At 36.0% G+C, this 16,965-nt stretch overlaps 1 protein-coding gene across 10 annotated transcripts in view; it reads left to right on the top strand.

The window, feature by feature from the left end:
- The window catches only part of ZC3H13 (zinc finger CCCH-type containing 13), an 88,703-nt gene continuing 71,978 nt past the window's right edge, over positions 241-16,965 (top strand). For 6 of the 10 annotated variants that reach the window (XM_021065593.1, XM_021065595.1, XM_021065597.1 and 3 more), the window contains exons 1-4: positions 449-587; positions 6,272-6,397; positions 6,738-6,847; positions 9,361-9,472. In XM_021065593.1, the coding sequence (XP_020921252.1) occupies positions 6,281-6,397; positions 6,738-6,847; positions 9,361-9,472 (339 nt within the window). In that variant the 5' untranslated portion in view covers positions 449-587; positions 6,272-6,280. Of the gene's footprint in view, positions 588-6,271; positions 6,398-6,737; positions 6,848-9,360; positions 9,473-16,965 lie in introns of all 10 variants that reach the window. The other 4 variants (XM_021065599.1, XM_021065602.1, XM_021065601.1 and 1 more) reach the window with 3 other exon arrangements.

Here is a 16,965-nt window from a genome sequence, read left to right on the forward strand (position 1 = left end):
AAAAACTTATGTGATAAAAGGAGAAAACCCTTTCTGTTAAATTCACTTTTAATTGAGAGCTTTGGTTCTCCTGGGTTCCCGGTTTCTTCTCCAGGAATTCCGCGTAAAGCACAGATTTGTTAATTTCGACCTCCTGCCTGTGAGCAGAGTTTATGCCGGGGGGCGTGTCCACGGAGGGGCGGTGCCTATGCGCTGACGCCTAATCCGGCGGCCGGAAGCTGCCTAGGTCTGTAGAGGAACAGGGCAAACCATTGACTTCCGGCGTCATTTTGAGGCGATACGCCTGGCGGCCTGATAGTGTTTTCCTTGTCTTTTCTTACTCTCCAGTCTCCCGTCCTTCCTTTTTTCTTCCGTCCCAGGCTCATTTGACCCTGGCGAGGCGGCAGGCGGGTTCTGCTTCCCAGCCGTCCTGGGAGTCCCTCGCTAGCCGAGGACGGGTTCCTGGGAGCCGCGCGCGCACTTCTTTCTCCTCGTCGTCGTCTTCCCAGGGCCAGGCGCGGGGACAGAGAGTCGCCTCCCCCGCTCCTCGGAGCGGTGGCGGCCGTGCTGCCTCCGGATTGCGCTTGCGAAAGGACCTCGAGGAGGAGGTAAGCTTGAATTTTGCGAATTGGTGTGGGTACCGGGGGAACGGCGTTGGGCGGGCCCGGGGTAGGGAGGCCTGGCTTGCCCTCCATCCCTGCTGGGGTCACGCCGGGATTTTGAGCTCTCCTTGAGCCACCCACCTTTAACTCCCAGTACTCATGCCTGGTTTCTCGCCCTCGTTCTGATTTTGGCGAGTTTGCTTAAGGGGGCAAGTGGATTCAGACTGTAGGCTTTGCAGGGTCACTACCTTTTGATGTGAGACGGGAATTCGCGCGCGGCATTCGCATTTGAATGCGATGGAAGGGTCCCAGAATTTGGTCGTAGATTTAGAAGCTCCCTCTTTAGCATTCCAGACGTATTAGGGAAAGGTATTCCTTTTGGTTGTATTTGGTCCTGCTTATTTCCCGGCAGTGATAACTGAACGATATAGATCCTCGGAGTTGAGTGCTACTTTATAGTCACAGTCTCTAGGTAGTTACTTTTGGCAACAGTCTGTCAAACTGGAGAATGTGGACTGAAAGATGATCTGATATTTGGCGCTATCGTTTTCTAATTAGGTTAAAATAATTTACGTGGCTGGAAAATTATTCAGAGTTGATATTACGTAAATGATATCGGTAGGATATTGTTTGTGGAGCGTAGTGTCAAGCCCTTCGGTCATATTTGGAGACTTTTAGATAATTTGGACTACTTTGAAAATTATGGGCGTACACAATCTCTTTACTTTTTTAATATTTTTTATTTTGAAGAAACAGTTTAAAAAGTTTGGAAAAGTCTTCACACCTCAAATTTTCAGTTTCCCCGAAAATACTGTGGTAAATCCAAACGCTTAAACAATGCAATCCATACGTATGGTGCCGATTTTGGGAATCTAATTCTGCAGTATTTGAAATTATTCGTTTAAGTACCTAAGTTTTATGGGCATATCTCTAGGTTTTCGAATAATTTCCAATTTAATGAAATATTTAGATCATACTAGGACAATTTCAAAAAGAGACCATGAATGTAGATATAGGTTTGTAGCAATTTGTGTCTGTGAAAACAGTTGTATGGTGAAACTAAGACTTAACTGTGGGGAATGGGAGGATCTAGTTTTATCAAATACATGCCCTTTCCTTGCCTCCTAACTTGGTGATTGGAAATGAACATTGAATGCATATTTTAAGATATGCAAATCTAGTGTTCATGTTTATAAATTAAAACTAAAAGCCAAAAGTTGGATCCTATTTTAATTTCTGTACAAGTTATTAAAATTTAATAAATTGGCGTTAATTTGTATTGTAATGTACATTGGCATTTACATATAGAAAGCAATTGTTTTAACATTTATTTTTAGAATTGGTTTTCAGTGAATCTTAAGTCTTTCCTACCTCCCCCAACCCCCTCTCTCCTTTTCATAAAGGGTTGAGTTGGAGCTATTTCAGCAGACATTTAGTAGCAGTTGAAACGTTAGCTGGTGTTGGTTTTTTATTTCTTTTTTGGCAGTTTTGTATGTTGCAATTATGTTTACTTCACTTTATATGCCAGCATGGGATATTCTTCCTGCATAGTTTTTAAGGAAATATAATTTCTACACAGTGCTACAGTATTGCCTTCTGCATACCTGTGTAGACAGTTTAGTTATGGCAATTTTGTTTGGAATTCAGTTTGAAATTGTTTTTAGTCTATCTACATATGAGCAATCTGCAAAATTAAGAAGGGTCTTTTTTTCTTGAATTATGTTAACAAGAGTCTCAGATTATGCATCAAGTAAACATTTTTCTTTCAAAAGCAGGAAATAGAAATATGAAGAGATCTTTTAATATAACACTTTTAATTTTAGAATGCCATTGGATAGGGATTTATTCTCCTACCAATTAGTGCCAGTAATTATGTAACCTTAATTGCCTCAATATTTGACAATTTCCTAATGTTATGGTGCAACTTAGCCAGATTAAAGTGGTTTATGCTTTCATTTATGCGACTGGAAGATGATATCTCAAAAAGATGTTATTGTGGATTGAGGTGAGAATACTAGAACCAGTGTTTTACTGACAAGATTTTAGTAATTAGGTGTCAGAAATAATTACTCAAAAGAGGCCCCTGTATCTCCTTTCTCAACCATATTTGCAGTATGAAGCTGTGAATACTTTGTGATATTTGTAAGTTGCCAGGAAGGACACTTCCCATTTATTAAGACTTTTTGTTTTGTCTTGATAAATTCAAACTTTATGTCCCCGGTTTTTCATTTTCTTTTTCAATTGAAAAAGTATTAAAACTTCTGATATTTATTTAGTCAGTAAATGGAGAGAAGAAATATAATAAATCAGTATACTTTCACCAGTGTCACTCTGGCTTTGATAATGCTGGTGTTTGGGGAAGACATGATAACATGAGTGAAAGCGTGATGGCAACTTGAAACTAAAGAATAAATTGAAAACTGGAGGGGAAACCTTCGAAGTCTCTGAGATAAAGAAGACATTTTTATCTTGTTGTTTCTGATTTTTCTTACATACTTTGAAGCATTTATTTCTTATTGAAGCCTATTGAGATATTAATTGAAAAAAAAATGCCCCCCCCCCCTCAGTCAAACCTCATTTTATCCTGTTGTGGTTTATCTTTCTCTTTGGGTCCAAATTTTTAGATTGAAAATTCTAATTTTTATGGTAAATGGTAACATCATTCTTAATTAATGAATTAATATCTACGAGCAAATGCTTTTCTGGTATATTGTAGATAATTGTATATATTTAGACAAATAGGATTTAAAATGTTATATTTCGTATTCTTTGCAAGCATAAAGCATTTTATCTTTGCAAAAATCATGAATGTTTCATAGTAATATTTAGGTAATGTGTTATTATTGCCTACTGATAGAAGTTCCTACATAGATGATTGGAAGACTTCCTCTATCAGTTAGTAAACTTGAATTCTACTTCTCCCTTTTTTCCCCTCAGGTGTTGTTTTGTTTGGTTGGTTGGTTGGTTTTTTGTTTGCTGTGTGTCGTCCCCCGCCCCGGATCTCTCTGTAACCCAGACTCAAACTCAGTGTCATTTTAGGCCAAGGTCTGACACTGTTGGAGTCTGAAAAAAGAGGAAAATATATCTTTACTTCAATGTTGTTCTTCCCTAAGTTGGAAGACACACCAGTAGCAGAAGTAAAATTCTTGGGGTAATCACTATGTAGGTCCATCCTGAATAATTCGTGATGTCAGCTGTAAAAGCAACTTTTGTCTCTGTAGGAAGGAACTTTTTTAGTGGAAAGAATACAAGGAGGGGGTAAGATTGGACCATTAGTCCTCAGTCCAAACCCTCTGACATCTTCAAAGGGTTATGTTAGGGATCTAGGGTGGGAGAGAATCTGTGAGACCATGCTTTCTGGCTGTAGGTCAGAAGAGAGGAGCACTGATCAAGCAACAGTATTTGGGGAAGAGAAACCGTGGAGTTAATGATATCTGGAACCCTCAGTAAAACAAGAAAGGAGATAATAGATAGATAACCAGTGTTTTGATCAGTATAATAATTAGCTTGTTGCCCCAGTTGTGAAGAACACTGCTGTCGATTTTTTTGGAGGAGGATGTGTTGCGTGTAGGGGCTTATTGGGGATAGGGATTTTGCAGGCCGACCTAATCGTTTCCATTGATAGTGGAAGGAAAAATGTAAGGTTTAGTCATCTTGAGGCAGTGTGGTGGGATGGTGTGCCTCGTTCCCAAATTTTAGATAACTGATGGCTAATAAGGAGCTTTTAGAACCTATTCATTTTTAAGTTTATTAGAAATGTTTTTAGAATCAAATTAGTGCATGAGGATTTCAGTGTATTAATATTTATAGTAACATGAGGAAACTTAAATCATTTTTGTTCTTTTTCCGTATATTTTGTTATATATTTACTTCTTATCAAATCTTAGTTATAAATTATAAAAAGGTGGTTTTCTCACTTAATCAAAGCTCTGCATTTTCTAGGAGATCTTCCTCAGCACCACTTATCACTATCTTGGCTTTTAATTATTTAGGGTCAATAAATCAAATGTACATAAGAAATTTATCAGCTTTTCTTTATAAATTCACATTTGGGCTGAGAATGAGCCTAAGAAAAGTTAAATCGAAGATTATCCTTTAATATAACTCTAGTGTGGAGGGTAAACCCTTACTTGGAGAATAGTTGATACATAAGTGATTTTATGTTGTATAATTTCTTGTTCACTTATGTGACACTCTATGTAATTAAAAAATTGTACTTTAAAGTTACTTTCCAACTTTTTTGAATCCCTAAAAATTGATTGTAATTGTAAGTAATGATTATATTGTATATTAAATGATAAGAATATACGCTTTTCCAATATGAACCTGCCCTGTTATATCATATATTTTCCTTGTGGTTATCTTTGTTCATTTGTCAAATGTTGTCCTTATTCTTTGAACCTTTTAAAAATGTGACCTGAAAAGGAGTATCTAACTGAACCAAACATTGTTTCTAATTTTTTTTTAAGTTTTGATTCTGTACTACCATGATTCAGTTTCCTTTCAAGTGATGTGACTTTACTTTGAAACCACATTAAAGAGCACTTGTAAACTTTAGAGAGACTAGTTCTTTACCAAATAGCGCTTTTACCACTTTAGCTGACATCATTCATTCTAGTAACTTGATTACTAACAAAATTTCAATGCATTTTTAGTGTATTAAGTGTGATATGGTTTAGTTCCTTTTTCTTTCTCTTAGCCTGTTCCTACCCACTTCCCACAGTAGTATACTCTTCAGATTATTCTAGGTCTAGAATTTAACATTGTTTTCAAATATATATTGTAGTGCTCTTGTCTGATATTTTCATTTCTAGTTGAATCACCTGGAATTATTGTATATTTTAGTTTTTAATGTTTTATTTACTTTTGTAAACTATTTTGATAATTTGTCTTTCTTTTCTCATAACTAAAGCTGGTAGAGTAACTCATTTATTTCTTTTAGCGCCTTTGACTTTTATGCCAATGAATTGACATAGTAGGTTATCGAAACATTTTCACTTTTTTTAGTTCTACAGCTTATCCTATTTTGAAAGTTATTTTTATCTATATTGAGGGTTTTTTTTTTGGTATTATTGAAAAAGAAATATCCTTGATTAGACTATTCTTCTTTGGCTTTTCTAAGACAAAGAAAATATTTGAATAGTATTTTTCTCTTAAGTTGATTTTTGGAACATAGCTAATGTTATTATCACTTAAACTGTAAAAGACATAATTTCTGCGATCATTAAAATTCTTACCTGGTTTTATTTTTGTCATAGCTTTCTTTTCCAGTTAACCAGTTGATGGAGAATGATGGCACAACTTTTCTTTAAAAGATAGTTGCTAAATTTTGAAACAATTTTTGTGAGGAACCTAGAAACTAAACGTTTTATAGTGTGTTTCTGAAATTGAATATATTGTGAAAACTTGACTGTGTGGGTAGAATCTTACTCATTTACTCTGCAGAAGAGGTGAAATTCTAGTCAAAAGATTTCACAGTTGTTATAAATTCACTAATAAGATGTGTCCTAGAAGACAGCTTCTGTTTACCTCTGTTGACTTTTGACCTCTCCTGTGGCTTTTTTTCTTCTGAGGAAAATCCCCTGTAATTTTGCCATGTTATCTACCATTTTATCAGCTTGTAAGTTACGGGCTCAGTTATTTAAAATTGAAGAATTTTACAGTTTTGCCTCTCTCTTTTTTGGTTAAAGTAGTACAAAATGTCAAAAATTAGAAGGAAAGTCACAGTGGAAAATACCAAGACCATATCTGATAGCACATCCCGAAGACCCAGTGTATTTGAGAGGCTTGGACCCAGCACTGGCAGTTCAGCAGAGGTGAGTCCTCACTAGTAGAGTCACGAGGGTTCTCTTGCATTTATTCTTGTTTATATCTAAACAAAAGTGAATAGGTTGTTGTATTGTGGGAATATTAGTTTGGTAACTTGAAAAATGTGTTTCATGAAAAAGAGTGAGATGGGCAGTAGGGTTTATGGGTTTTTCTTTCTTTTTTCCTTTTTTTTTAAATCCTGATTTTTTATTATTTGGGGAGTAGTGTATCTCAGGTTAGTTAGAATTTCGATAGCATTTTCTTTAATTTTTGTCCCACTAGCATCTTTTTTTTCCAGAAATAAATATGACTACATATGAAATTTACGTAGTAATGTCTGTCTCTTAGACACAGTGCCGTAACTGGCTGAAGACTGGCAACTGCCTCTATGGAAACACATGTAGATTCGTACATGGCCCTTCACCCCGTGGTAAAGGTTATAGCAGCAATTATAGAAGGTAAATTGAGAACTTCGAATTGTTCGTATACTATTAGAAGATGGCTTTCGTAATTTATGTGGTATAAACATCTGAAATACTACCATATATTTGGTCAGATATTCTACTTTGGTGGTAATCTTATCAATCGTCACAGATCAACAGCATCTTTTTAGTGGTTAATTTCAAAAGTAATAAAATGTTTGCTTTAAAATTAATTTTTTTCAAAACATTGTTTTTGTAACATCTATATATATGGCTTACGTTCATGGCTTACTTTCATGCCCTACTCCTCAACTGTGTATTAAAGTGCTGCTTAAGATGGCACAATTTCATGGATTTGTTTTGAGTGAGGAGAAACTGCTTTCAGCTATTAAAATAGTAACATTTAAATAGGATATTATAATGACAGCTTTTTAAGATGTTCTAAATTCAACCCCTAATGACAAAAGATAATGTCATGCAGGCTCTGTAAGTTAAAATCCATTTGCCAAATCTTTCATCACAACATATTGATGTAAATGAAAATACATATTTATATGTGCATAGATGTACTACCTATTTAGAACATCATTTTGCCTTTAATAAAGACAAGGCTTAATATCTTTTCTTTTGGTTCCCTCATGATGGTTTTTGTCATGATATTTAAAGATGTTAATGTACATAAAGATTGTCATAAAAACAATTTAAAGCTGATTGGTAAACAGCTGATTTACCTAGTCCTCAAAGTGAGTGTGCTGATTGCTTTGGCCTCAGCAACAGTATAAAAACTGGACTTTAGCATTTGGAGTGGCTTTTTTTTTTTTCCCTTTAAATTGGGTGAATTTTTGTATATGTGTATAGATTTTGAAGTTTAATAGAATTTAAAATTCAAACCCTAAACATTAGCTGACTTTCCTTCACTTACAATGTTGTACACTTTAGTTTATTTGTGATGGTGAATACAATGTTTTATTTGTATTTAGATTTTCATCTGTCCCTTCTGTCAATGTGGGAAAATTACTGTTCATAAGTTTAATATGTGTATAAACATATACTTGGGGAAACTATTCCAATAATTTTAATGTTTTGCTTATATTGTTATTGTACTTTTGATACATGCTTTACTTCATCTTTGAAATTTGTTATTTACTGACTCAAAACTTTTATGCAAGAGATGGCAAAGAAATTTGTCTAAAGTAGAAAAAAGTGGTGTCATTACTAGATTTAGAATAAAGAATTTTTTTGTATATTTTCCTATTTTGTGCATTTTTTCTTCCATAACTTCCTTTGTGTATTTCCCCCTTTTTTTAATAAGGAAGAACAATAGAGTTCATAATGTGATTCAAAGATGGAGAGAAAAGCAATGTATTTCTGAAATGCTTATTTAGTCACAGGTCATTTAAGTCCTTGAGCATTTACTATGCGCAGAGCACTCTGTTAGGTACTGTTTCGGATAGAAACAAGTTTGTGGTGAACTGTCTTATATAAAGGAAACTAGGACACACAAAATTTACATGGGCATCATAATTATTTAAAGCATTTAAGTGCTGGTTCTTAATAAGAAGTTGCATTTACAAGTTCAGCTTGAACTGTTAAAACATTTTTAAAAGATCTATAAAATGTGCATGCAAATGTTAATGAGATCCTTTAAAGTGAATTGGCTGAAGTTATTTTTTTTTCCACTAACCATGTGATTTAATTAATGATTGATTAAATTAAAGGAATTGATTTGATTGACCAACTATTACTTGAAATAGATGTGAGTATTTACGTAGTTTATTCATAGCTTTAAAAAAATATCATACACAGTATTTTTCGGTTGCTAAAGAGGGACGTATCATCCCCTAACATCTGCTGCCCTCTTTTAAGGGTTCTCTAGGCATATTCTTTAAAGGCAGTGCGTTTTCAGTCTCTACTTTGTTTTTCTCACCTAGTGATGGTGTGAAAACAATTGAACAGCCATTTATCAAACATATTATTTTCCTTAATTAAAAACAGTCCACAGCAGAGTGTAAAATCACTGTTGAAAATCTTGCTTTGTTCTGCAATAATTTCAAATTTAAGCAGTTTTAAGAATAACATAACTCCTGTATTTGCTTTGGTTCTTGAGATGCATAAAATATTTTGTGGCATTCAACCACATGCATGTGTAGAGGATAATATAGTTGTTTCTGGATTCATTTTTCAGAGTTGCGGTTTAAAACTTTACCTTCTAATTTTTTGCTAACTATGTGATTAATAGGGAAACAAATTAAACCGTTAATACCAATTCCTTTCTCTCAGCTCACATAGTTTTTTTATTAATATCATGAGTACCTGCCACCCCAAGGAATTTTAATGTATACATTTTGATTGTTATTGGGAGGAAACTTGTAAGTAGTGCTCATATTCTTACATATTAATATTTAAGCTGAATTTATTATTTTTCTGAACTTTAGGAGTCATGAACAGTAGAAAAATTATATTGAGATTTGTGAAGTATAAAATGTTATATAAATATAGATTTTTGTTGTTTTGTTTTTTGTTTTGTTTTTGTTTTTTTTGGTTCAAAGGTCACCAGAAAGACCTACAGGGGATCTTAGAGAAAGAATGAAGAACAAGCGCCAAGATGTGGACACTGAGTCCCAGAAACGAAATACAGAGGAGTCATCCTCACCTGTTAGGGTAGGAATGCATTTCCCAAAACAAAGTTAAATTTCCGTAGCAATTTATTATTTATGTTCCATTTTAAATATCTTGTTTCTTGTTTGCCAAGTATATGGTAAATATGAAATATTGCATTATAATGTTTTACATGGATAATGTAATTTAGCGGAAAGAAGTCCTGTGGGAAAACTCATAGTTGTTACTGTTTTAGTTCTTGGTGGTAGTTAAGATGAAGGGAACTGGTTGGCAGAGCTCCAGGTGAACTTCACAGGGCTTCTGTACCTTTGTGGACATCACAGCTACCTAAATGTATTCTTAAGTTTTCAGAGTTCAGCCTGCTTCCAAGAAAGGTTGAAGTGGCTCCCAGTAGAACACTTGTAATTAAAACAATGAAGGCAAGGCATGATGGTGACAGAAACTGAATGCACATATGCACATACCAAATTTAGTGAATTTCCTGGCAGTGAAGCCCAATGAGAAGCACAGTTTATGATGTAGTTTATTAATTAAAAGAAAACATAGATGTGTGTCATTAGTGGAAATTTCCCAGAGCTAATTTTTTTTTTTTTTTTAAAGATACTTATCACTCTCTTGCATGTGCATTTGCAGCAGATTTATTGCAGTAGAGTTCACCTATTTAAAGTGTACGCTTGGGTCCTTTTTCCTGTATTCACAGAGTCGTGCATCTATCACCACAGTCAATTTTAGAACAATTTCATGACCCTAGAAAGAAAACCCGTACCTTTTGGTGGTCATTTTTCTAGCCCCTCAATTGACTACCAGTCCTAGGCAGCCACTATTCCATTTACTGTCACTGTAGGTTTGCCTGTTCTGGGTAATTTCATATAAATAGAGTCATATAATATGTGGGGTTTTTTTGTTTGTTTGTTTTTCTTTTGCTTTTGAGTAGCTTCTTTCACTTAGCAGTGTTTTCAAGGTTCATGAAAGATTATAGGATGTATCATTATTTCATTTCTTGTTTTTGCCAAATAATACTCCATCGTATTGATATATCACATTCTGTTTATCCATTTATCAGTTGACACATGTTTTGGTTGTTTCCACTTTTTGGCTCTTACGAATCAGTGCTGCTGTGAACATTCATATACAAGTTTTTGTGTGGCCGTATGTTGTCATTTCTCTTGGGTTTCTATCTGGGAGTGGGATTGCTGAGTCATATGGTGGCTATGCTTAACCTTTTGAGGAACTGCTAGAAGGTTTTCCAAAGTAGCTGCATCATTTAAAATTCTTTACAGCATGTGTGAGATTTCCAATAGTCCACATCCTTGCTAACATTTTTGATTATAGCCGTCCTGTTGGTAATGTCATTGTAGTTCTGACTTGTGTTTCCCTGACTGCTGGTGGTGGTGAATATCTTGACTGTGAATTGGCCATTTGTATATCTTCTTTGGAGAAATGTTTATTCAGATTCTTTGCCAATATATGAATTGGATTTTTTTTATTGTTGATTTCTAGGAATTCTTTATATATTCTGGACACAAGTCCTATATCTATATGATTTGCAAAAATTTTTATCCATTCTGTGTGTTGTCTTTTCATGTTCTTGATAGTGTCCTTTAAACAGCAAATGTTTTTATTTTATTTATTTATTTTTTGCTTTCTTTTAGGGCCGCACCTGTGGCATATGGAAGTTCCCAAGGGCTTGAATTGGAACTACAGCTGCTGGCCTGTTCCACAGCCACAGCAATGCCAGATCTGAGCTGTGTCTGTGACCTATACCACAGCTAACGGCACACTGGATCCTTGGCCCACTGAGTGAGGCCAGGGGTCAAACCCCGCACCCTCACGGATCCTAGTTGGGTTCGTTTTTAACCCCTGAGCCACGAAAGGAACCCAAAAGTACAAATGTTTTTAATTTGATGAAATCCATTACCTGTATTTTTGTTATTGTGCTTTTGGTGTCATATTTAAGAAACTATTTGTCTAATTCAAGATCACAAAGATTTATGTCTGTGTTTTCTTCCAAAAAATCTTGGTGCTTTAGTTCTTGCATTTAAATTTTTGATCTATTTTGAGTTAATTTTTACTTATGGTGTGAGGTAAGGGTCCAATCTCATTTTTTTACGTATGGATATCTGGTTGCATCATTACAGCCTTTTAATGATAATTATTGAATTATATAAGCAGCAACCTCTTTGATAATTTAAGTTATATAAAGCTTTCTTATGGCTGTCTTGATCCTTGAAAAAAAAAAGCTGTGTCTTATATAGTTTGTAAAAACTTATTTTTGAGGACTTAAAAGTAATGTGGTTTTCAGTATATAGCTTTCTAATGTTTGATACATAAAACTTTTACAAGTCTCAGATGGTAGTTCTCAGCTGGAGGTGTGTATCAGAATTCTTTCGGAGGAGAGATGGTCTTTTTCAAAATACACATGCAGGTACTCTATCCTTGATCTGCGAAATTAGAATTTCTGGGTAGGGGCTGAGCATGTGTATTGCATTATGAAATAATCTTTTATTTCAGAATAATGAATATTTAGTTTGCTGGTAAATGTTTAACAACCACTCAGAAAAAAAGAAAGCCATACTTTGTATGATATACCAGTTTCTCTGGTGTAAATGCTTCCTTCCATCAGGGTCCATTTCAAGCTACTAAAATGGTATCACTGAATATAGAGTTGGGAAGTGTGGGAATACACACACACACACACACACACACATACACACAAAATTAACCACAAGAGTAAAATGTACTTAAATATTTAGGAAGTGAGTTTTGAATAATTATTACTTGGTTTTTAGTATTACTTATTTGTTAGTTTATATAATTTAATTTTTAATTATAGCTTGTATATAGTTCCTAAAAATTTAACAGCGGCTCTTATGAGTCGGTGTGAACTGGCTCCAGCATACCACTAGGTCGACTGTAGTTAATGTAGAGCGCAGACATCTGGAACTCATGTTCTAAACACAGTACTTGAGGAATTGTTATTGAACGCTCCTGTCAATTTCCTTATCTGTACAGTGAAGGTGATAGCTATCTTATTGTGTTACTGTGAAGAAAATATATGTAAAACAAGTAACACGACGGACTCTTCCATGATGACAGCTTAATGAATGGTATGCACTGGTATTAGAATAGCTCTTAAAAAAAAGAAAAAAAAAGAATAGCTCTTAGCCTTTTTTCTCTAATATAAATTGGGTTTAGGCTCTTAAGATGAACATGAGCATCGGGCAAGTTAGGTTTTTAACAGGTATCTGGGTAAAGATTATGTTCAGTGTTACCATTTTAGTGGACAGCAAAGTTGGTATATTTTTAGAAGTTCAAAGCCTGGTTCTTGCTCTCCCTAGATGAGGAAGCCCTCAAAGGCACTGAGCTTCTTGCACCAAATTGGGATAGAGTCTCAAGATTTAAGCGTGATCAGGTTTTAGGGAATTCACCATCCAGACTTAGAAACCTAACTGCTAGTAAGCTAGGCTGTCCGGCATTAGTTATCTTGAATGATAGATCCGGCACAAAAGCAGGTGCTCATCATTTCTCTTGATTCCTTGCTGTGTCATGTGTGACTCTTGATCTTCACATAGTGCATTTCTATGGGAAAGTTGGATTTAGTTTAGGGGCAAGTATAGGATAACATAGCAAAGCTAAGGTAGGATGTATGTGATTTTCCACCACTTAACTGTCATGACACTGCTGCTCTGCCACTGACCTCACCTCCAAATTGTCTGAGTTATGAGGTTGACAAATTCATAAGTAGATAAACTAAAATTCTCTAGACTGTGGTGTATGTCAGAGGGTGAGTAAAACACACAACAGAGGGAATAAATAACTGCCTGGGGAAGCAGGAAATACTTCACAGTAGGAAATGACTTTTGGATTGGGTGTTGAAGAGTAGATGGGTTGAAGGAGGGGAGGGATGAAAGTCTAAGGCAGAGGAAGAAAACCAACAGAGTAAGTGAGCTTTAAAGGACTGATGTGTTGGAGAACCTGTGAAGAGGTACACCTAGTGTGAAAGAATTAATAGCAAGTCTATATGAGACGGGGGCTGAAGAGCTATACCTCGTTTATCAGCTCACCTCCAGACCCTGGAACTATTAAGTTCACGTACTGAATACATGAACAGCCATTCTGAGGTGCTGCCAGTGTGTTGAGAACTCCTAATGCTCTTGGGTCTGCACTGTCCAGTGGGGCTGTTGAACACTTGAAGTGTAGCCAGTCTGAATTGAGATGTGCTGTAAGTGTAAAACACATGCTGAATTTCAAAAACTTAGTATAAAATAAAGGCAAGTATCTCATTAATAGTTTTATTTTTTGGCAGGGGGTGGGGAGGCGGGAGCGGCTGTGCCTGTGGCCTGTGGAAGTTCGAGGTCCAGGGGTTGAACCTGATCTGAGCTGCAGCAGTGACAATACCAGATCCTTAGCCTGCTGCACCACAAGGGAACTCCTTGTTAATAATTTTTTTACGTTGGTCATGTGTTGCATTGAGAATATTTTGAACATATGGGCAGGTCTAGGTGATCTAAACCAAAGTTAACGTAATAGAACTGAATTTAACATGGTGAGAGGCTTCTTTGAAGTAGAGTCAGTTGGATTTGATGACCAAAACAGTGGGTGGAAGGGAGGTGTTAAGCCTAACTACAAGCTTACCATGCCTTTAACTGAGATGGCAAGGAGAGAGAATTGCTTCGTGACCCCTTTGTACACCAGGCTTATAGCATTATGGACAACTAATTTTGGGCCCTGTTTTCTGTATTCACATAGACACTTATGTGCTCTTTTAAAACATTTACAAAATAATATATGTATTTTTATGTACTACATACTTTAACCAGTCTGTATAGAACTTTTCAAATGCAATAATTGAATTGTGTTTTCTTCTTTTGTAATAGAGATTGTTATTTTATATAATTGGAGCATAAAGCAGTAGCTTTGAAAGCAAAATTAGAACTCTGAATAGAGTCAGATAGGAATATGCAAGCATTTGTTGATGATTAGGGCATGCATGGGCAAACCTGTCTTTTAAGATTTGTTGCTGCATTCATTCAAGAAAGGATTAAGCAGGAGTTCCCGTTGCGGTGCAGCAGAAATGAATCCGACTAGGAACCATGAGGTTGCCCGGGTTTGATCCCTGACCTTGCTCAGTGGGTTAAGGATCTGGTGTTGCCATGAGCTGTGGTGTAGGTCACACACACAGCTCAGATCCTGTATGGCTGTGGCTGTGGCCAGTGGCTACAACTCCGATACGCCACAGGTGTGGCCCTAAAAAGCAAAAAAAAAAAGAAAAAGAAAAAAAGAAGGATTAAATAACTCATCATTTGTGGGAGGATATCTGCTTTAGCATTTGGAGATGCTCTTTGAGCATCCTTTGCTCACCTAAGATCTTACCTCAGAACAGATGGGCAGTGGTCTAAGTTTGTCTGTATTGATCTTAAATTTTTTTAAATTATAAAATATAAATTTACTATTTTAAATATTTTAAGTGTACAGGTCAGTGGCATTCAGTACTTCACATTGTTATGTAATCTTTACCACCATTCATCTCCACTACCTTTTTTTTTTTTTTTAAGGGCTGCAGGTGTGGCATATGGAAGTTCCCAGGTTAGGGGTCAAATCGGAGCTGCAGCTCCCCACTCACACTATGGCTCACTGCAACGCCAGATCGTTAACCCACTAATCGAGGCCAGGGATTGAACCCACTACCTCATGGATACTAGTCGGGTTTGTTACCACTGAGCCACAGTGGGAACTCCTCCAGTATTTTTCATGATCTTTATTTTTAAAGTCTTAAATCTTTTTTTATTAGTCTTCACTCTCATATATGAAATTAAAACAATTGGAATCATGTTGCAGCTGATCTGTGTAATGTATTCCAGTTTTTTTTCTAAATCATTTCAGTGACCTTTTCTGGTTCCAATAGTAAGTCATTTTCAGAAGTTTTTCTTTTGAGACTTCAGAATGATGTTTCCTTTTCCTTGTCCAGTATTTTTTCAAAGGGTCATTTTTATCATTTGCTCGTGTTTCCTACCCCACCTCAACACAATGACTTATCGTCAGAGAATCTGTTTCCATGTGGTATTTATCCTCCCCTCCACTCTGCATCTATTTAAGGTGACTACTATGCAGATTACTTTTTCAGATCTCAGTCTTCAGCTGAATCTCAAGTTGATGATGCACCTTCCCGCCTCTTTCAGATATTTTCTAGGCTACCATCGATTTTGCCTCAGCATACTACCTAGAATAGATCTTTACCCCTGTAATGCTGGGGTCTCTGATACTCTGAATTGAGAACTAATTTCTAGCATGGCGCTCCCTGTCTCTGGAAGAAACTGTACCTCCCAACTAATAACGTATAATTATTAGTTTTGCTCCATAGTCCTCTACACAGTTCTATTCTTATTCCTTCAACCCCCACCCCCCAAAAAAATCCCGTACCTTGTTCACCTTAATGTTTCTGGCTAGAAGAGGAAAAAGTGACACTGACCGAGGGAGGAGCTAGGGCTCTATCTGTTGTACAAAGCTGACCCAGACTCTCATTTACACTTCTACTAACTATCCTGTCTCTTGTTCTTGCTTTTTATCTTTAAAATAAAGATACCTGCACCAGTATGTCACAAACTACGCTGAGGATATACACGTGAAAATTCTTTGGAAACAGTAAAACACGGTAAATGTAAGACAGGACGAGTAGAGAGTCACTGAATTAAAAATTTAAGAAGTGACTCTCCCTAGGATCAAGTCGAACAGCCGAATTTTGTTTATCTGTTTCTCTTTTATTAAAGTATAGTTGATTTACCATGGTGTGTTTCTTTCAGAGGAAAGGGTTTAAAAGCGAAGGGTGAGAATGTGAGTGGAGATACAATATATACCACCTGGTAAAACTGACAAGGTGTAGTGCAGGAATGATTATAGTGATTTTTAAATATAGATAATACTCATTTCATATAAAAAATTAATGTTTTAGCCTAGTATGTTCTGCAGATATATTTTTTGATAGCATTAAAAGGAGTTCCAGTTGCCACATTTTTGGCATAAAACAATCATTTATTTTGTTTGTGGATTCTGTCAGGAAATCAGAAAGGCCACAGTAGATATAGCTTATTTCTTCCGTTATGTCTCAGATCTCAGCTGAGTTACTGGAATGCTGCTGGCAGGAATCATTTGAAGATTTGTTCACTCACATGTTGGCTTGTTGAAGCTGACAGTCAGCTAGAGGCCTCAGTCTCTTTCCACCTGGGTTGGCATCTTTGTGTGGGTAACATGGGCTTTTTCTCTGATGGCTAGGAGAGAGTGAGAGCAAGAGTGAGCGAGCTTGTTCCTGCTGGGGTGGTGTTTCTTTTAGGCCCTCTTAGTTGACAGAGCAAAGACATATATGTGTGTATACTAAGGCGTATATATGCATATATCTATAAATATTACTAGTAACCACTTCTATCTATGTTAAGCTAAACATGAGTTCTTATTGATCCCTCTAACTCTAATCCACTACCACTATTATTCTTTCTTTCTTTTCTTTTTTCTATTTTTGTTCAAATGTCCCTTCCTTAACT

The sequence above is a fragment of the Sus scrofa genome, chromosome 11, assembly GCF_000003025.6.
Source record: "Sus scrofa isolate TJ Tabasco breed Duroc chromosome 11, Sscrofa11.1, whole genome shotgun sequence".
NCBI lineage: Eukaryota > Metazoa > Chordata > Mammalia > Artiodactyla > Suidae > Sus > Sus scrofa.